The sequence below is a fragment of the Pyxicephalus adspersus genome, chromosome Z (assembly GCF_032062135.1).
Source record: "Pyxicephalus adspersus chromosome Z, UCB_Pads_2.0, whole genome shotgun sequence".
Classification (NCBI taxonomy): Eukaryota; Metazoa; Chordata; class Amphibia; order Anura; family Pyxicephalidae; genus Pyxicephalus; species Pyxicephalus adspersus.
In genome coordinates, this window is record NC_092871.1 from 43,963,454 (window position 1) to 43,985,505 (window position 22,052).

Sequence of the window (22,052 nt, forward strand, 5' to 3'; positions counted from 1 at the left end):
TGTACGGGGCATGTTTTCACTAACTATCAATGTAAGGGAGTACAAGTACAAGTCATTACTTTTGCATGAACTTGTTTTCTTGTGTAGAAAAATGAATTATACTTGTGTAATTTAAAATAAAACTTCACTTCATGCTGGGTTCCTGCATACTCCTATAATTCTATTTTGAGATCATTTTATACATGGGATTTTACACAACCTTGACAGTAAACTAATTCTATGGAAGTGTTGACAGGGCATGCAAAAAAGCCTCATAATTTCACTCCATAATCTGATACTGATGTAAGGATGCTATGATTTACAATCAGGAATAACCACCATAAAAGATAGGGAAGGAGAGCACAGTAGGATGCTGCTCGCTTGTCTTCCCCCTTCCCACTCCATATAACACAGTGGACGCTGTGTGTACAGTGCTCATTCCTTCATCAGTCAAGTTGATGATCAAGAAAGATTGTTTCCAGCAATGATCTAACGTGTGTACACAGCTTCAGCCTAGAATTGACCCTGTTTGTACACAAACCTCATTGTGCCTTGGACTTTATTATCTTGAGTGATAGAAGCAACTAAAAACATATTTTGGTTTTAGTTTTCCCCTTGGGGCTTTAAAGTGTTTTCCCTCTCCCTCCTACAATGTTACAATCAGACTAGGCCAAAATTCTAAAAGGCAACCACTAAAACCTGAAAAAGCAATAATGTGGGGAGGACTACTAAATAGGGAAGGAGCATTAAAAAGAACACAGAAAACGTTATTATAACTGGACCATCATTACAAAAAATATCAGAGAACAAACATAACATGGAGAGTTAGGTCTGTATAAATATATAAATTTATTTTCTTTAATTTGTTCAGGTTAATAGATAAAATACATTTTACGACTACATATAAAAGCTTACAATATTTCAGTGCATACATTTCTAAAGCCTTGAAGCTTGTGGAGAGACCAGTATCAAGCCACAAGCCACCATCATAACAGACTGACATCCAGTCCACATAAAACTATATACTGTCATTGTTTTGGTTTTCATATAGATGTACAAATATTATATGCCATGTATAAAGGTTAATTTATTCTTTTCACCAAAAAACTTAATTCAGTGGAAATAATTAGTGTTGCATTGAATACTTAAACTAGTGGTTATAACAGTTTTGACTATAAAATGTCAATAACACATTGTTAAAGGTTTTACAGCATAAACACTTAAAAAAGTGTGACATTATACATCTGTAAATATAAAGACAAATATCAGATAAAAATGTCTTTAGTAGTTACTTTATGCATGATAAGGTAGTTTTGCAATACAACTGAAATTCTGACCAAACCTCCATTTGTAGTTTGGGGTATAACTGAGCAGAATCCTATCACCTGTTGAGTCTTGACACTTGTTTGTGACCAAGGGAGCAATTCCCACCACCAGCAGATGCTTAAATGTACACCAGACTCCCAGTTCCCCTATTTAAAATGCAATCTAAATATCTCATATTAGGTTGGTGACATGGAAAATATCTAATCACATTTCTATGTCATTCATCCATCTAATTGGGAACAGTTGTTAGGATAGGAGTGGGGTAGAGGGAGATTTAACAGTAATCATAACAAGCAACTGCAAATTACACTACTAAACTACTACCTAAACTATTCCACCTCGGGTTTAAAATTCTGTTTTATTATTATAAAGATAGGACATATAATGTAGGCTTAAAAAAGGGGCTGAAGTTGTTGGGAGAGGAAGTTTATGTTCATTTTTTTCCAAAGAAAGGACAGTTCTAAAAGCTAATATGGACAGGGTATATTGAAGGTTTTGTTTTCAAATAAAGATGTTGATAAAATAAAATGGAAGGCATTGGTATACCACCAAATAAAAAGTAGTGTTAAAATTACATAATATTTTGCTCATTAGTGTGCATAAGTATGACAAATTTACCCTCAGTATACAGTTACAGAGTTTGTGGAAAGTGCATATATGTAGTTGTTGTATTGCATTCCATTTTTGGGACCCTATTTAGTTGTCATGAATGGAATTATACATTTTTTCCAGTGCACGTGAAAATAAAGTGTTGGTGTAAATGTGCTGATTTTGAAAAAAGATTGGTATTATCTCTTCTATATATTTTTTCTAAAAAAGCCCCAACTACGTGCACTTCGCAAGATTTAGTATCATATGAAGAAACCACACAAGCAGAGAAAGACAGATAGGCTAAAAGAGACAGACTATCACCTAGGTCGGCTAGCATTTTATTTCTAGATGCAGAACTAGATCATGAACAAGACAATCTAGGCAAAAGCCGTAGAAGCCTTAGACATTGTGGATAGTCAGGTGTATTGACACTTAGCAGGTTAAACTGTGTGTAACTGTACAGCATATCATTCTACCATTAAAAATGGCAGCAACAAAAAGATCACAGATTGCTTGAACAATTAGGGCAGCCAAAGTGTGGGTGACAGTGTGTGGCCCCTGGTGACCGTTGTCTTTCTAGGCCAGGGGTCGGCAAACTCTGGCCTTAAGGCCAGATCCGGTAGTTCGTACCAGCCTAATGCTCCGGAGCCGCCCCCTTGAAGTTGCTCTCCTATTTACAGCGGCCGGCGTTGATACTTCCGCCGCTGTGGTAAATAGAGAAAGCTCCCTGAAGGTAAATCCCTCTCCTCCGCAATGCATACGGAGAGAGGGATTTTAATTCAGGGGGCGTTCCCTGGTGGTGGGTGCAGCCAATAGGGCGGGCCCGGCCTAGTGTGCTTCTGCCCACTCCATAACTGGCCTAGTGGCCATGAAACTTTGCCGACCCCTGCTTTAGGCCATAGACTATGTTACCTATGCAGAAAGCCTTCTTTGGTGACAACACACCTGGTATGAATGAGACTTTAAACCTGTGAGGAGTAATTTATGCCATTCTTGTTTTTATGGAAAACCTATACTGAAAATTATTTAGGCTGTTGTTGCTGACCTCTCCTTCTGAAAACCCTATTTGAATGGCTAATATGCTGGTCGAATGCTGATCAAAGACCCAATTCCTGTATATTAGGAATGTCCTAGTCAATGACTCAAAAGGCATTTAATGCCAGATATATGACTTTCTGTTACAGACACTACATCTCTCAGAGGTTACACCCCAACTTTCTTGTATGTAATGCATTAACCTGTTCTTTACTGCATTACATTGTTGTTTAGGGTACATGCATTAGTGTGTTACTGTGCCTTAAAAGAACATACCTCTGATGCACATGTATTGCAGAGCATTACAACTCATGGTATTGAACTATTTTGCATTGTGGTGAGTGAAATAGTGCAGGTTTATACAGGACCCTAATTGCCTGTGTAGTCCTCCACATTCTAAACTTATTGGACTTGTTGTAGATTTATTAAGGCACAAATGGAAATATACCTGTTAGTTGCTTAATTCTATATTGCATATACTAGTATATGTACAAAATACTGTATATAAAATGTAGTTTGAAGTTAGAAAACAATGATTAAAAAAGGAGAAATGCAAAAAAATATCTATGTAAATGCTCTATTAATATGTTAGATATATTATAATTATATTTATTTGGTCATTTCTAGTTGTGTGTTTGACTTGTGTGCGAATACGATTTATAGTAATGATCTGAAAATTTGCACTGCAAATTTCATTCCACATATCCTCTATTAATAAAGTTACAATAAAATGCTGTTGTGACAAACTTTACTTTAAGCTCTAGTAAATAAACTTTCCCTTGATTAACTCCCTGAGAAATGACGCAAAACAACTTGCAAAAAACCTTAATAAACTGTACAATACTTCAGTGAGTAGAGCATGGTTTCCTGCATGGTTTATTATACCCAACTAATACCCAACTAGTATGTGGCTAAAAGAGAATTATATAACAAATCTCAGCAAAAGACTTGCTTCACTTCAAAGCCCTACTACACCTTCCTGACAATTTTGAATCACACAACAGAGTGGTGAAGTGTATATTTTTAAAACACATTTAATACTGTGCAGTTAATTACTGGACTTGTTTATTAGTACTGATGTAACTGACTTTAGATACTAGCATGTCTATTGTCCTAACATCATATATTCTGTCCCGGACTATAGCTAAAATCCTGTTGCTAAAAGCTTATTTATACCACTAGTCTCTTCTGGCTTTAGCACATTGAGTCCCTGATCCAGAACAAGCATGCAGATTAGGTCAAAATTATGTATTCTTGCTTCAGGTTAGTGAATTAAATTACAATAATGACTCAACTGATGTTTATCAACTGGTTAGCCCTCAGGCAGAGAGACCTATGGGAGTCAATAATCAGCCTACAGCCCCTTTCAGACATGTGATCTGAAAAAAACAGCCCAATTAGTAACTCCATTGCCCTTGTGTTTGCAGTGGTGTTCTTTCTTCCATTAGCATAGCCAAAAGCAACATTTTGCTTCAAGGAACCATGCCACAACCTCCACACAAATGCAACTGCATGCAAACATCTCTGACTTACCTTAGACAGAACCAGATACTTTTCCATGTGACAGCACTGGTGCTTGGTGACAGGCCCAGAGCTGATACACAGAGGGAGTCACATGTTGCTCCATACCCATGCATTGGGCATTATCTTTGCAGTTAAATTCAGCATTATGGTAACAAAACAAAGTTTGTGCTGTTGGGAAGGGGAAATAAAAGCAGCTGACCTATGAAAAACTCTTTTATAACTCTGCAACTTCCTGGAAAAGGTAGGAATGAATCATATAAAAAAAAAAACATTTAATAAGAAAAGTTTTTCATTACACAGTATATCAGGCAAAAGCTGTGTTTAGTCAGATAGTTAGATAAAGTGCAAGAAGCAAATGGAATGGATGAAGTATTTGAGAAGAAATTCATACTGAATAAAAATTAATTCATGGCTAAGATCATTTTCGATTCAATGCCTAGAATTTTTGTTTAATACAATTACCTCAAAGCACTCCGAGTTATTAAACAGTGAAACAATGAAACAATGAAAGTAAACTTGACAAAACAAGTTTGACATTTCAAAATCTGATATTGAACATAACAGTGGTCAAAAGATAAGATCAACATAGGTAATGGTTTCTGCTACTCCCTTTACTTATCAAGCTGTTTATGATATCCTTTTTTAGAATTCTCATGTGTCTCTGTGTTTAGTCATTGGGAGTGAGAAACTGAAACTGAAAGAAGCCAACATTCACTTAGCAAAGTGAATAAAGAGAAAATGTTTTCACTTTGTATAGCCAATCATGTGCAAGAAAATTTTAATAAACAAGCAGGAGATTTTGCTTTGCATTGGTTGTTTAATATGTACAAAGCTTAATCTTCACTCTCCAAACTAACCAAACATTAATTTTACTTAGTAAACATTCTTTTCTCCTTCAGTGAACCAACAACATTGACTTTACTGCAATGGAAATAAAAAAACAGAATGCCTATCATTGTAGGATAAGCCAGTCTTTCCTTCTTCACATATAGCGAAATATTAAAACAGAGTATGCCATAAGGTAATAACAACAATGCCATATAAATTTTATACATCATTGGGCGGGTGGGGGGTACAATATTTAAATTACAAATAGACCAAAGAATATTAGTAATATACAAAACTGCTTATAATACTTCATATATTGCATTATCCAATATGGTTTTACAAAATAAATTTAAACATACAGACCCATGAACATCAGGGTGTCTGAGGGCTTTGAAGAGCTAAAGTAAACTATCAACGAACCATGTTTTTGTTCAATATTTCTTAAGTAACATATACTTTTCATCCTTTTTTTGCTACACTGACAATTTTTTTGGTTCTCCAACTTATACAGTGCTGGTTGCTCTAAAAGGGTGTAATGGTGATGATGATAAAATATTATGATGTAGTATGCAATATGTAGTATGATGAGTGCAATATGATTTTCTAAACACTAAAGATGCCGGTATACTACATTAAGGAGATCTACTAAAAAGATTATTTTAGTACTGTTTTGTAAACTACACATAACCCTGTCTGTAAAGAAAGCATGTGGTCAGAGACATTCCTTAAGGCTTTGGAAAGGGCAACGATGACAGTTCAAATTGCTGTAACTCATAACAGTCTACACTGTATAGTATTATAGCTCATCTCACTACAGTAAGATAATTTGTTTTGTTGTTATGGATTTTTGCACCCTGCATATCATATTATAATTTTACCCCACTAGATTATTCATAAAACTATTAAACTTTATAGCTTTTATCACTTTATAAAAACTCATCTAGATGCAGTTTATGTTCTGTTGAGTATATTTAGTTATATGTGTTTACCCATAACCAAAACCATGAGAGTAAAGACTATTTGGCATTTTGTTTATGAATTTAGTTTAGATTTTGATAAATAAAAGCTGTTATCACATAGATTAGAAACACTGGCAGATGGTCAAACACCAAACCCAGAATTATTGTTCTAGTCTGTGCCACCAGACCTGAATTTATGCTCAATTGAGTATTGTCAACTATTGAAGATAGAATACAGCCATTGTTACTTGTTTTTAGATACTTGTAAAATAATATATTGACCATTACAAGTACTCCTGTCTATAAATCTCTGTTTTAGGTTTTGGCTTTCCTAACAGTAAACAGAACAAAGGGAAACCCTTTTGACCATTATATGAATTAGCAATTCTAAATGAAGATGGTATGCTAATGAGTCCAAGAAGATTCATTTCTGGCATACATGTGTTGGCATTTAACCCTGTTTTAAAATGTTTTGGTCACACAGTGTAGAACTCAATACACAGTACAACCCAGTTGTTTCTCTTGACCATCCATCAGTTTTATGAAATCAAACAAAGGTCCAAAATGTGATAAATTACCATAAGATATAAAATGACTAATAAATATATAAAATGTTTAACTGAAGTAGAGGTCACTGCACAAATGTGTCAATATCAATGAATTCACACTGTGCAATGTGGAGAAACCAAGTCTAATAATCTGTTGAATGGACTGGGTAACCATCTTATGTCTTACAAGCAAGACCACCACTTGAGTCCTAGAAACAAGATGGTTTGAAATGAAAAGCTTGGGGTTTTGGTTACTAGCGCTGCATATGTTTTAGAATCCACATTAATCTCTAGGGATGCTATAATGTTCCCACATTGTCACAGAAATACAGCAGTAAGTGACACAATTTTGGCTCAGACATCCTCCACCTATAAACACTAGTTAACATGACGTTTTGCTGCCATTGTTATCATGCTGAAAAACACAAAATAAGAATCTTTGAAAAATACCCTAAAAAGTCATAAAGTTCACAGCTATCCAATAGTAAAAGTAAACTACTGTCACAGATTTACCATGGAAATCCACTATAGTAGCTTGTATTTGGTGTACTGATAAAGAAAATCCTGGTTACTTTTTATCCTTGAAAACTATACCGAAAAGCTGCAGTAAAGTGTAAATATATAACATTCCAAATAGACACATTATCTTTATGTTAGTAACAGCATTCAGTCTTAAATATTGTGCTTTTATAAATAACATATGCTCATTTTGGTGCTTCTATCTCTGTGAAATAAGCTTTTTCTAAAAAAAATACCCAGTAAATTTTTGTACTTTTTTCAGCCACACCTAACAGGGCAATACCTTGTATCCAACACTTAGGCAGTCATAGATCTGTGAAGTTTTTTTTACATTTGGCTGTATTAGAAAAGAAGCTGTTAGTTGAACCAGCAATAACTGAACTGCCCCATTTGCTACACTGGAGGAGCAGAATAATGAATGACTGAGTTATAATCTGGTGGGGGGCTGTGACACTCAAGGTTCATATCCATTGGCATAAGAACAAACTCTTCAAGTGTGAGGTCTTGAGGGTATTCTTCGATTTGGCTAGATGGCTGATACTTCACAAGATTTCTCTCATTTTCGGTAAGCACAGACTCCTTGCTTTTGCTTACTGCTTTCATTCTGTGGGGAGAAAAACAAAGGAAAAGTTAAACTAGCAATGAATTTTCCTTTATGAGTAGAGACCAGCCAAAACCTATTTAGAGTGTGGTTTGTGAGACCTAGCTACTGCTTTGTTACTAGGAGGGGTGAAACAAGGTTAAAGATGCCATGACAACTTATTCAACTAATTCTTTTTTTTAGTTTGTAAAACAACAACATATTCTTTTTCAATGTAAAAAAGAAAAATAAATTCCATTTGTTACTGCAAAAGCAGCCTATTGGCCATGGACATCACTACAGGCAGAAGGACAACCCTTTTGGGTATAAAGCAATTAAACGGTAGAGCTAACATACAGACTCAGGACAACCAAATATAAGGAGTGCATTCATACTGCATGCACTTAGGTGTCCTTTGTGATGATTGAAATCTGCACTGCTAAACCACTGTTGCGTTGTTTAAGTGGCAGTTTCTTAGTTCATTATTATCTATTCTTTAGAAAGTACCTTGCAGTACTTTACTCTTACTGCCTGTCAGGAAAACAGAACATTCACAAAATTAACACTGCAAGCATGTAGAAAGATACTCATACATAAAGGCCTCAGATTATTATGTCTAAAATGAACATTCACTGAACAGTGCAAACCCAACTAAGTTTCTATAAAGGAATAGGACATGGTCTTATTTCTGCTGATCAATAGAGAATAATCTTAATACCCCTTCTGATTTTCCATGTCTTAAAGCCATTGCCCTTGTTGCTTGGACAGCTCTATTTCTCACTCAGCATGTGCTAGACCTCTACACAGAGACCACTGCTTCCCCACAAACAACAATTTTCTGCAGCATAGGACAAGATTTTCTGATTCAAAACAACTGTAAAACCTTAAACATTTAAGGTGTTGTGATGCACCTGAATTATACACAGGTATACATTTAAAAAGGTATGAAGTTTGCTAGGTGATCAACTGGATTACTAAAATACTAAAACTTCATTAGGGTACAAGTTTTCCTATAATCCTGGTTAAGGTCCGTTGGTAAACAACTAACAAGTTCGGCAGGTTATGTGGAATTGAAGATGCTGGTACAGGTTTATAAACACACTAGTTAGTGTTGTCAAATATTTTTTTAGACTAATAATCAAGAAAGTGTAAAACAAATATTATTACTATTATTAGTGTTTTTGTAAAGTGTTTTTAAGCACAGATTTTCACTGATATAAGCCACACTTATTTTGTTTTGTGAACTATGAAGGACCTTGTCCTAGAACTATGACATTAAACTCTAACTCTGCTCTGTGCTAGAAATGACAGCTAGTCACATATTTCTGCAATTATGGCATTAAAAGCACTGTCATCACATCGTTTGGGAGCAAGGTGGCCTTTTGCTCACAAGTCAAGCCTGGAAAGAGTCTATTAATTTGTTTTAAATTCTTACACTTTCATCTGTTGCAAAAGAAGATAAAGCTTGTGCATGACTGTTCTGTGTACCAAGAATTAGAAGTTTTCAGACAGCCGCAGGCAGAGAGCCAAGTAAGTGCTGGATATTGGCCAGGGTACCTTACATTATGACATAACTGAAATGCAATTAAACATTATCCTGACTGCTTTTAACCGCAATGGGAAAATATGGTAAAGTATTTAAGGGTTTAGGATAGATGGACTGCATACCAGCCTTTTAAATGACTAAATTGCCATTTAAAAAATAACCTTCATTAGGTTTGCTGATTATGGGATTGGATTAAAAGTTAAATTCTGCCTTATCTTCTACCCTCAAATACAGAATAACTTATTTTAGATCTAACTTTATTGTTATGCTGTGAAAATGTATTTTTGAAAACAATCATTATGGCATGCATTTTCACATACTGACATGCGTTTTGATGGATGCTTACAAAAAAACTTACTCCAAACATTTTAAAAATGCCACATCTGTCTGCTGGTAATATGGTATATTGCATGAAAAATCTGCTGTGTTACCAATCTTTTCTAAAGGCCCTAGGATACATTACGATGCAGTAAACTGAATTTTTAAATAATGCACAGCAATGCAAATGTCATTAGCTTTGTGTGAATTTGTATGACAATTTTATATTTGATGTAGGTTTTAGTTACATTTCTAGTGACAGGTGCCATCAGAACAAAAATGAATGGGTATCAGCCCAGTGGGAACATTTACATCAAAAATTGCCTAAACTCACAAACATTGTTTCCATAGTGCAGCAGGATCCCAAAAATCTCAAAAACATGGGTAATCATTTTACAAATTACTACCAGAGCTTTGCAAATTCATGTTTTGGTCCTTTTCCTCTTACCCCTGTTATTCTAAATTGCCCATTAAATGCAATGATTTGCATCAATAGCGAAGGAGGGGTGGAAGTTTGGGGGTTAAACCACTCCATTTGAGCTTTACCCAGCATTTGCACTATAAGGCACCCTGGGTTTCGAGAATCCTGTGGAATAATGATATTGTCTGTTTATGCATGTTATACTTAGTTATGTGAGTCAATAGGCACACTTTAATACATATTTATTACACATACTTATGATAAAGCATAATAATGCATTTGTTGTCTTTTAAAGAAATATGTCAAAAGAGAAGGACATGGGCTAGTATTGCTTGGCAATTTGTTGCTTCAACACCAGAACTGTCACATGAGGTTGAGGAGAGAGTCTCGGGCACTGTGTAAACTATGACTAGGATTGACTTGCTTCTTTCCCTGGTTTGTAGCAGTGGATGAAAAGTGGGAAAACAAAGAGAAGGTGAACTAGATTTGTAAAGAACTCTGCACTGCATGGTCTAGAACAGGTTCATTCTCAAAGGGCCTGCTTTATTAAAGCTCTCCAGGGCTGGAGAGGATACATTTTCATCAGTGAAACTGGGTGATCCAGCAAACCTGGAATGGATCTCATCCAGGATTCAAAACATTTGCTAGCAAATATCCATTGATATCCAAATATCCAACAGCCTTGGAGAGCTTTAATAAATCAGCCCCATTGTCTCATCACCTAACTACTTGCTACCATGTGCATTACTATCTCAAGTGGCTTTATCTACTCCAAGACACTACACATGAAGGAAATATTATTTGTCTTTGCATTCAATCTCTGTCTGGAAGTGAATTTATAATAGCAATTATTTCAGATCTCAAATGCTTTCTAAAATATAAATACATATGGGTGTACAATAATATGAAAGATGCAATACTTTGCTTCTTTTGACATATTACTATTTTTCTTTCTTTGTATCCTCATCACACATTGCTTGACCATTTGCATGTTGGTGCAGATGTTGTTTGTACTGGAGGATGGAGTTTTCTAAATTACATGTGCATGAATATACATTACTGCCCAGCATACAGCAATGTAGTGGATGTACGTGATAACTTAATGTATGCATCCAGCACAAATCATTATACCAGCTATCACCACAGAAATCATATAAAACTGAAGAATTTGTTGAACATTTCTATAGGGATATCAGATTTTGATCTGGTTTTATTTGGCTCCAGCATCCAGTGACTTGAAGCTTTAGTTAGTTTGCCAGATAAAAAAAGCGAACTCCCCACAAGTCATAAGAACAGTGGGATCTGGCCGAAGAATGACAAACATAATAATCCCTGTAACGATCCTCAAGTAGCTTTAGCGTCAGCTATAGAAAATGTCTGAAATATATCCAGGGTAAACGTCTTTGAGGTATTCTTCTAATGCGTAACTCCTGACTGATATTGTCCCAGCTCTTTAACTTTCTGTAGCTTTTGGACTTTGTGAGAATACCATTATTTTAGCTAACTGGTTTTAAAGTAAACTTAGACAGATCATAATATACACAGTACAACCTGCTGATATAGATCATAGCAGATCATAATTAAGTATTAAGGCTGGAATTCTGAGCTTTGCTGCACAGTGGATTGCATAAGGCTGTTATTAAGGTACTTAATGCTCTAGTTGCTTTTATAAGTGTACTTAATACACACATACTGTGCCTGCAAGAACTGCTGTTTTTGTATCTGCCTGGAGCTCAACTTTAACTGTACAGTAAATATATATTACAACTAATGTTTTAGGAGATTAGGTGATAGCGTATAGTTGGATAATCACAGTTTAATCAACAGCCAATGACTAAAACACACAGCTGGTTCAACATGCACATATTTGGTTTCGGTGAAACTTTTCTCAGAATGCATGTACGCTAAAGCTTTATTTACCTGTGTTTAAGGGTGTTGCATTTATGCAAACTTACACGAATTTACTGAATATGTTTCTTTAATCAAAGAAATAAAACCTGCCAATGTGTATTAAAGACTCCATCATGTTTCCCACTGCTAGTACTTCCAGGTATGGGAAAAATAAGGGCCACCACCCTGTTCAATATAATGCAGTGTTATTTGCCTGAGCAGCCAATCACAATGTCTAAGAGCCACCACATGGTATGCCTAGAAAGTCAATTTTTTTCAGAGGACCTTTGCAGAAGCAACATTGACAAACAGGGCAGCAGCTGAGTTAAAGAGGGGATTAGTAAGCTGTGGGTGGGTATATGTATTAGGGTGTATCCAATTACATAGATAGAAAAGCAGGATTTTTTATGTATAATAATAACAGTACGATAGTGGGACACTAAAAGGATGCCTGACTTTATTTTACCATGCATTTTTATTAGTGTAAAACAAATTTAAATATAACTCATATAGCCTTAAGGGGAACACTTTTTCCTTTAGGTGCAGAATCATACAATGACCTGTGTGCAGGTAACCAGGAACAATATCAGAATCAGAAAACCAGCAGTACTGCTGGTCATATAATATCACAACTGTTTGCTTCCAAAAAAGACAACGAAAGATACAGATGGTATACCGAGTCTGAAAGTACTCAAGTACAATCAAATACTGGAGCCTGGTTCTTTGCTTTCTAGGGTAATAGTTAGAATTTACACTAATGACCATGATTGATTTAAGAATTTTCATTGTTCAGCTTTAGCTTTAGCTGTTCTTTAAACCCTACTGCAGGTGCTGTTTATTGGATTCACTTACGCATGAGCAATTATTCCAAATGGCCATGAGCGTGTCTCTTGTCGTTTCAGATTTTTCATTTCCACAGAGGACAGAACCATCCCACTGTCAGACTCCCCTTCCTGTGATAGAAATACAGGCATGATAAATAATGATTGCCAGACATTGCTATTATAGCCAGTTTACGCAGAATGTCAAATACAAAGGTTTGACAAAATGTTAAATGATAAAAGCCTCAAATTGCTTTTCATACTGGTGAACAATCAAAAGCGGTATCAAACAACCCAAACAGTAAATGATAGAAATAAACCAAACCGCAAAACCAAAAAAGCTGTCACTTTTGTTAGTCTAGTTGTCCTAAAAAAATGTATTATTAAAAGTAGGGAAAAGCATATTGACAGGCATAACTGACTCTTCGTAGGGATCTTCAAGAAGCTCCACAAATACAAATTCTACGCTCAGGTGATTATTTTTGCTTATTGCTATGCAGGACAGGAAATGGTGTGGGCAGATGCCAATTGTATATCTTGCAATTGGGTGGGGGAGGACACAATACTGATCAGGAAAGGTTTCTTATTTGCCTAACAAACAACCTATCCTTAATAGCTGGCAGATATTAGTCTGAACCTACAGGGTTTAAATTATGACCTTGGCAAAAAAAAGAAAGATCCAGTAACAATCTGATTTAAAACCAAGTATATCCATCTAATATCTATAGCCAGCCTAAATGTAAGCATCTCCTTACATCAATGGGCCTATTTACTTTAACAATGTAACATTGCAAAATGCATTGGCCAAGTACATCAAAAGGAATTTATTGAAAACAAATTGAAATTTGATTGCATTGTGTATGGTGCTATTTGCCTTGCTGAATAAACCCGTAAGACTATATTGGCAGTCGTTGGTAGGATTTCACTGGCATATTTACTAAGGTTAGATATAAATCTGAAGTTATTAAAAAGAATCAACCAGTGTATAATGTCCTGTGCAGTGATTGTGGCATAAACAACAATGCTTTTTCTGACTGATTGTGACGAAACTTGTGAATCATTAATGACTGGTTGAAAAAAATCCACTGCAGACAGCCAATATTTGCCAGATATAAGATAGCTCAAAGTGTCTGCACAGCTTATGGTTAGCCACTGAAGATACCAGCGCAATAAAGTAACAATCTCATGCCTACAACTAACCGAACTACATAAACTTCACTTCAACTAATAAGTCATATGTTTTTTAAAGGTCTCTGACATGTGAATGTTTTGGTTTCTCCTACTGCCAGATGTTTGTGGGGCCTTCTGGGAGCAGGTTTCTGGGTTCTTGTGTAGTGTGCTTATACTTGCAGGATTCTTCTAGATAAAAACAGCGTGCTCACCCCAGTCGCTTTGTTTCTGCAAATGTGTTTACCTCGTTGAGTACTTTGTCCTTTCCCACTGGCACCTCGTCAAATGTCTTCACACTCAGTGGTCGATTCTTGTTATTGTTTCTAAAACCAAGATGGGACACAGGATGAGCCCAACACCCACGTTTCTTTAATAATCTTCCTAATTCCCTTTTAACAAAGTCAAGTGTTCAAAATGTCATGTTTTTTCTTTATTCCTGTTCATAACAGTTTGCAAATTTGTTTACTAGTAGCAAGCAAAAATTCTAAATGATTATAATGCTTTGCTAAGCAATTAAATTATTGATTTGTGTACAGTATGTGCTAGTCATAGTAACATATGAAAGCAATTATATCAAGCAGCTTGTACAGATGATGACTCAAATTATTAAAAACAATTTAAACTGCATTTTCCAATGCAAATGAACTTGTCTTGAAAGAGATCTTTAGTGAACTTTACACAAAGTACTAAAAGAATTTGCTTTTTTGTGTCAATCAACTTTATTGAGTTTTCACAGAAAAGTAAAACAAACATACATAGCAAACATTAAAACATAAAACACAGAGATCTTATTAACCCGTAACGGCATTGATTTCGTATGAGCATAAAATACACATCCTAGATACAGCATATATCTGAGAAACATAGTAATAATCTGTCAAAGCCCTCAGGAATCAGAATAGGATAAATCAGCACAAATATACAGAAAATAACATAAATGCTCATGAAAGTATAGAACATAAATAATGCTCCAACAATCTTAAACCACCTATATCGATATATATGTGTGTAAACATTCCTTAGCAAAGAACAATAATAAAACGAACAAAGCAGCCCAAGGGGGGAGGGTTGGGAAGGGAAGGGGAAAAGAGAATGTACACCACACCAGGTTGGAGGAAATATAAAAAACCCTGAATACAAAGATAGTGGCCAACAAACATACAAGAACATTAAGATAAATACATTTGAAGTCGGGGAGATTCTTTAAACCAATCCCATGTGGACCAAACAATTTTAATGTGTTCCATTCTGTCATCATCTTCCGCCACCAGCATTTCCATAAGTTCGGATACCCATTCAGCTATAGAAGGAGCAACAGGCCACCTCTACAATCTCGGTATACAAACCCTAGCTGCAGTAAGAAAATTACGTAGGGCACCTCTTTTAATACTTTTAAGCGAGCCCGGGATCATGGATATGAGAGCCACACTAGGGGTGTTGGGTACGGTAGAACCGGAGCGGTCATTAAATATCTGAATAATTAGATCCCAGAAACGAGATATCATTGAGCATTCCCACCAAATATGAAGCTTTGTCCCCTATGCGACCGGCATCACCAACAGCAATCCGAGTTTGTGGGAGATATTCTATGCAGAACCACAGGACAACAATACCATCTGGATAAAATTTTATAGTTAACCTCCTGGGCTTTACACGTTAATGCCAGCTTGTGTGTGAGGGTAAACGATGTTTCCCAGTCGTCTGCAGTTATGAGACCAGTCAATTCCCTCTCCCAATATCTGGTATATATAGGGGCTATAGACTCAGGATTTTGTGTGAGTAGCACATATAGCCTTGAGACAATATAGGGAGGGCGAGCGGGCGAGCTAACCAACTGCTCAAATTCCTTCATATTTCTGTGTAGTAAGGATGGATCAGTAAAAGAAGCTATAAAAGACGTTAATTGCCTGTACAAAAGCCAGGATAGCAGCTTACTTCTGTATGAAAGGTCTAGGGAGGATAAAGAAGGGACCCGCCCACTATGTACTATATCCTTTAGGTGACGGTGTTCGGAGGCGGACCAAGATAAGAATTTGTCAGCCCTCATTGCGGGAATGCTGGATTATCGAACAATGGTGTCATGGGCCCCGGTCTCGTAGACAATTTGCCCGATCTAAGGAGGATATCCCAAATACGTAATAAATCCATAGTAAGTGGAGGTATGGGGGAGGTCAGTCGCAATAACAACCGGTCCACCCATGGTAGAGACCGGAGGCTCAGTGGGGACAAAAGTTCTTCCAGCAGCACCCATTCCTTCAACTCCCGGCTGTGAAACCAGTCTGTCAGGCTCACTAAGACGGATGCCCTATAGTAGGAGACAATATCAGGGGCCTCCACTCCTCCTCTACATTTAGATTTAACCAATATGCTGAATGCCAATCTGGGGTGCTTCCATAGGAATTTTAAAAACAACCTATGTATTTTACGCAGATATGCAGTTGGTAAAAATATGGGAACCATTTGGAATAAATATAACAATCTGGGGACAATATCCATTTTTAGAGTATTTATGCGAGCGAACCAGGAAAGAGGCAGGGAGTCATATTTCTGGAGGTCGGAGTGAATTTTACTATATACATGGGAATAATTAAGTGAGAACAAAGCAGAAGGGTCTGATGGTATCATCATACCCAAATACTTAATGGCAGTAGGACGAATCTGAAAGGACATATTATTGTGTATAGTAGACATTTGAGTCGAGTTTAAGGTAACATTTAGAAGTTCGGATTTGGAGTAATTTACCTTGAAGTTGCTGAGTAATCCGAATTCATCAAATTCCTTCACCACCGAAGGTAACGTGACATGAGGGGATGTTATATACAGCAGAAGATCATCTGCGTATAAGGAGAGTTTTTAATGGGTATCTTCTATCTAACTTTAACATCCGGATTGCGACGCAGGGCCACAGCCAAATGTTCCATAACTAGGGCGTATAGTAATGGGGAAAGAGGACACCCCTGCCTCGTACCATTCTTGATTTCAAAAGAGTCAGATAGGGTGCCGTTGACCCGCACCCGGGCCCTGGGTGAGGAATACAATGCAGCAATTCTAGAGACCATACTGGGGCCCAGGCCTACTTGACGTAACGCTGAATACATGAACTCCCAACAAACCCTATTAAAGGCCTTCTCAGCGTCTATGGACAGTCGGCACAAAGGAGTACCTGTAGACTTAGCAAATTGGGTCAGCAGGATAGTCTTAATAGTATTGTCCCTGGCTTCCCTTCCATATATAAACCCATTTCGATCCAGATGAATTAATGAGGGCATAAAAGGAGATAACCTATTGGCTATCAATTTAGAAAAAATGTTTGCATCAACATTAATCAATGATATGGGTCTATAATTAGAGCAAACCGTATGGTCTTTGCCAGGCTTAGGAAGGACTGTAATATGAGCTTCCAAACTCTGTGGAGGAAACGGCGTATCGACGGAGATGGAAGAAAACACCTTAGTCATAAAAGGAACAAGATTAAGGGCATGGAGTTTATAAACCATGGAGTAAAGCCATCAGGGTCGGAGTATAACGTAAAGCGGCAGAGACCTCCTCCTGGGAAATCGGAGTCTCCAATTGCGATATCACCTCAGAATCTAACGTCTGAAGGGCTGTTTTAGTTATATAATCTTGTAGGGAGGATGGACTTACATGGGCAGGACGGATTTGATAGAGATCGGCATAGTAGTTATGAAAAGTTCGCAAGATCTCCTTAGGACTCGCACTAAAAATCGGCCACATTTATCCCCATACTGGTAAATTAATTTGCGGAAGCGATCCCAATGGCGTTGGTATGCTAGGTCGTACAGCTTCAAAAGGTGAGTCCTAGCAGCAGTCAGTTCTAAAAATACCGCTGGAGCCATGTTTTGTTTATGTAGGCTTTCCAAGGAGCGAATTTTATCACTAGTAAGTGTAATATTCTGTAATCTGATCCTTTTAAGCCGAGTTCCTTGTTAAATTAGCACCCCTCGAACCACCGCCTTCATAGCCTCCCATTGCATAGGTAGTGGGGACCGAGACATGGACCCCTATAAAATTGGTAATTGCTTCCAAAACCGCCTTCACACAAATAGAGTCCTTAAACAGGGAGTCAGTACACTTCCATGTCCATTCTCTAGGGCCCATTAGAGGAATCTGGAGCGAGAGGGATACTGAGGAATGGTCGGACCAGGGACAAGATTCCATAGAAGTAACAGGATTCCAATCAAGTATAGAGTGGCTTGCCAAAATATAATCTATGGGGGAGTACATGTTGTGTGGGTTGGAGTAGAAGGTATAATCTTTGGTGGTGGGATGCAAAGTGCGCCATATATCTACTAGTCTAAGATCGTGTAGTCTAGAACGAAGGGAGTTCAATTTGGAATAGGATATCAGAGTTTTCCCGGTGGAGGTATCAATCCGGGGATCCAGAACACAAATCAGGTCGCCACCCACTATAATAGATCCCTCGGCGAACCCTTTCAAAGTCGCCAGGTACTGCATAAAGGCCACAGTGGGTTGATGATTAGGGGCATAAAAAGAGGCCAGTGTAAATTTCTTATCCCAAAGAGAAATTTTGAGGATCAGAAATCTGCCCTTTGGATCAGAGCGGTAGTCAAGTATCTGAAAAGGCAACATTTTATGGAAAGCAATGGAAACCCCCGTAGTTCTAGACTCGATAATAACGATTGCAGAGAGAGGGGATTCCAGTAGATTGAAAATGGGTCTCCTGCAAAAGTAAAATGTTCACTCTCGCTTTATGTTGAGCATATAGCACTTTAAACCCTTCACATTGAGGGTGCGGATTCTCAAAACTTGTGTTGTTTCTTTTATGGAGGACATCAAGGGAAGTGGGCTAAGAAAGGGGCACCAGACGTGCGAGACAGGCTAAACCTCGACCGTGGGGTGAAAAATTAAAGCGGGATCCCAAAGATCCCAAATCACCGCCTGGTGAGGCAGTGGGCCTATGTGGGAGAAGTGTCTGTGCGCAGCAGGGGGAGGCAAACAGACAACGACAAATATACCATCGGGTCCCACCCGGGGGAACCCGCAAAACCAAAAACAATATAAGGAATGAGCAATCCCTGGGCATTCGCCCAGAATACTAAACAGTCCCATAATCAGAAAGACTAAAGGTTAGGGCATAAATAAAAAAACATCAACATAAAATAAGCAGTTCACTATGTCCCTGCCAAAATAGTCTGAGGAAACAGGGATACAACAACCCAGGGCCCATAATAGGGCCAACTAGAGAGGTGAGAGCAGTATAGCTCGTACGCCCCCCAGTGGGCCTGAGACATAATTAACCAAAAAATCTAAAGGGCATTCAAAAATAACTATCCAACAAACAGCAGAATCTGCATCAATAAACACTAGATAAATATCGCTCAACATAGCTACCAATATATGGAATGTCCCACCGTGGAGGAGAAACGTCTTGCACAGGAACATAAAGTCTCCCTTTAAAGGTGGGCCGTGCTCTCAACCAGGCACGGCAGGTGATAGAATAGGTTGACATCAGAGGTAGTCCGGTGATGCTTGGCAGCACAGAAACATCAAGACTCCATACAAAAGCGGATTGTTCTCTCGGTCAGGCACGGCAGGTGATAAAACAAGTTGAGATCAGAGGTATTCCGGTGGTGTTTAGTAGCCCAAGGAACACAGAAAAAATTAGGATGGCAGAAATTCCAAAAACAATGTTGAAGGCAACCTGAGATCCAACAAAAATTGTTTGGTAGCCTAAAAAAACACAAAAAGAAAAGTTTTGATGGCAGGAAGAAATTCCAAAGACAATGCTAAAGGTGTCCCGAGATCCAATAAAAATTGTTGGCGAAGTCGATGCAACTGGCTAGGTCGTGGAAGGAGGAGGAGGCGAAGAATGACCCCTGGAGGTGCTTGGAGAACTATCAGACGGAAGTCGCGGAGGAGCTTGTAATGGCGCTGGTTTGTTGTTGAGAAGTGAAGCCGCTGTAGGCCATTCAGGTAATAGGATATCAGGAAGATGCAGATCCCGTACAATGTGAGGCAGGTCTGATGGCTCGCGAAGAACAAGAGTTCTACCTCCCGATCGGATAATGAGATGAAAGGGAAATCCCCATCTATATGTTCCGTTCACGAAGAGCTGTTAAAAGCGGTTTAAGAGTCCTGAGAAGATCCAGAGTATGTTTAGAGAGGTCAGGCAGCAATTGTATCTGTGCCCCAGCGTATTCAATATTGGTGGATTCTCTAGATTTTTTCATAATATCTTCCTTGGTTCTTAAAAAATGAATCCGACAGATAACATCTCTAGGGCGTTGCGGATTTGTACTGCGTGGGCCCAGGGTTCTATGTATCTGATCTATCTCTATATCAACATCAGATGGGACAGCAAGAAGCTTAGCAAATATAGAGTAGGCCGCTGTGAGCAATTCTGAATTCGGTATAGTTTCAGGTAGACCCTGTAAAGCACCGAGGTAAGGCTCGGTATCCAAATTTGCTGGGCTATGGCCTAAGGATGCTGCTGAAGAAGGTGACATACAGGGGCTGAGGATGGGGGAATCAGGTTGTACCTCCGATGGTGGGATGTTAGAATCATCTGACCCCTGTGCCGCCGGATCCTGCTGTATTGCGACCCTCTGTTGCGTGCTTCGCACTGATGGTGCCTGCCTGTCGGATGACATCAAAAATCGAGCCCCCGGCTTTGGGGCCTTGTCGCGGTCCATGCGGCCTCCCGTGGGGAAGAAGCTGGTAATGCCTCGGGAGGAGAAATTGCCCCCTCCGGAGCGTCCCTTCTGTGCCCCCTTGGTTTTGGGACCCATAATGCTGAGGAAGAAGGCGCTGCAGCGCTGACACGATCAGATTCCCCCAGGCGGAACACGGAGCTCGGGATGCAAGCGTCTTACTCCGCCGCCATCAGGACACGCCCCATAATTTGCTTTTTTTGGTGTTATCTAGTCTAACCCAGTTCATAAACAAAGACCAATTTTCAGGTTTAGTTTGAAGAGTACTGAAAGAGGAAGAACCTAACTAGAATCATGTAGTCTCAATCAACACAGCACAAGTAACATATCACACAAGCTGGCCACACTGCTGTACATGTAAGAAAACTCAAAGATGTGATTGTATATTAGGTGTACTGCTTTGCCAAAATGAGACTTCACAACAAATCTGTTTCACTGTAGATGCTAATCCGTGTCTTGATTTGCTGGGTGCACCCATTTGATTCAAGACACCTTTATTTTTTATAGTATTTGGCCTTTGTCTCTACCACCTATATTCACTAACCACTAACTGGTCTAAAGGCAAATTTTGTTTTTTTAAGTTAAGACTAATGATGGAACAATTAAAACCATGTTTTTTTTTCACTGTCCTCTTTAGGGAGATTGGCCACCCCCATCCCAGAAACACAACAGGAAGTATGTGAGAATGCCCTGGTGAACTGATGTTCCTGTTAGAACATCTTTCCTTATGTTTTGGTCTGAAGACAACTTCAAAATTATACATTTCCCAAATCTTTCGCTCTTGAGAGAGTGAACCTTAACAGGGACATAGACAGCAATAACACCCTAACAGAGATTCCAAATCCATACTGAATTTTAGAAGAAATTACCCGTGTGAATCCTTGTGTCATACTTGACATGTCGCTTTCCATCTGCCCTTTGTATTCTCTTCTGAAGTTTCGTCAAAGAGTTGGCACTGTGACCAGTTAGGGTGTGGCTCTCCTGTTTGGCTAGTAATCTTTTTTGCTTCATTGTGCTCCTCCTGCTTTTTTGGTTACCGAAGCCAGCCTATTCCTGGTCACACCTGACCTTTGTCTTGTTCCTGAGTCTGATATTTTCATTTGGATACCATGCTTTATCGCTATTGGCTCCGGTGTGCCTGAGGGCTACACCTTGGGACTAATCTGCAGTAAAAACCCCCTGAGGGTTGTTCTGATAAACACCAGTGGTTCTTAAAGGTGCGTACACACTTCCAATTTTTATCGTTCCAATCGAACGACGAACGATCGATTGGGCAAAAAATCGTTCGTAAAAAAGTAACCAACG

At 38.3% G+C, this 22,052-nt stretch overlaps 1 protein-coding gene across 1 annotated transcript in view; it reads right to left on the minus strand.

Moving 5' to 3' along the window:
• Positions 1–809: 809 nt before the first annotated feature.
• The window catches only part of LOC140344309 (vascular endothelial growth factor receptor kdr-like), a gene marked incomplete in the record, with an annotated part of 140,408 nt that continues 119,165 nt past the window's right edge, over positions 810–22,052 (minus strand). The window contains 3 exon segments of the mRNA XM_072431382.1: positions 810–7,913; positions 12,917–13,017; positions 14,300–14,378. Coding sequence (XP_072287483.1) covers positions 7,703–7,913; positions 12,917–13,017; positions 14,300–14,378 — 391 coding nt within the window.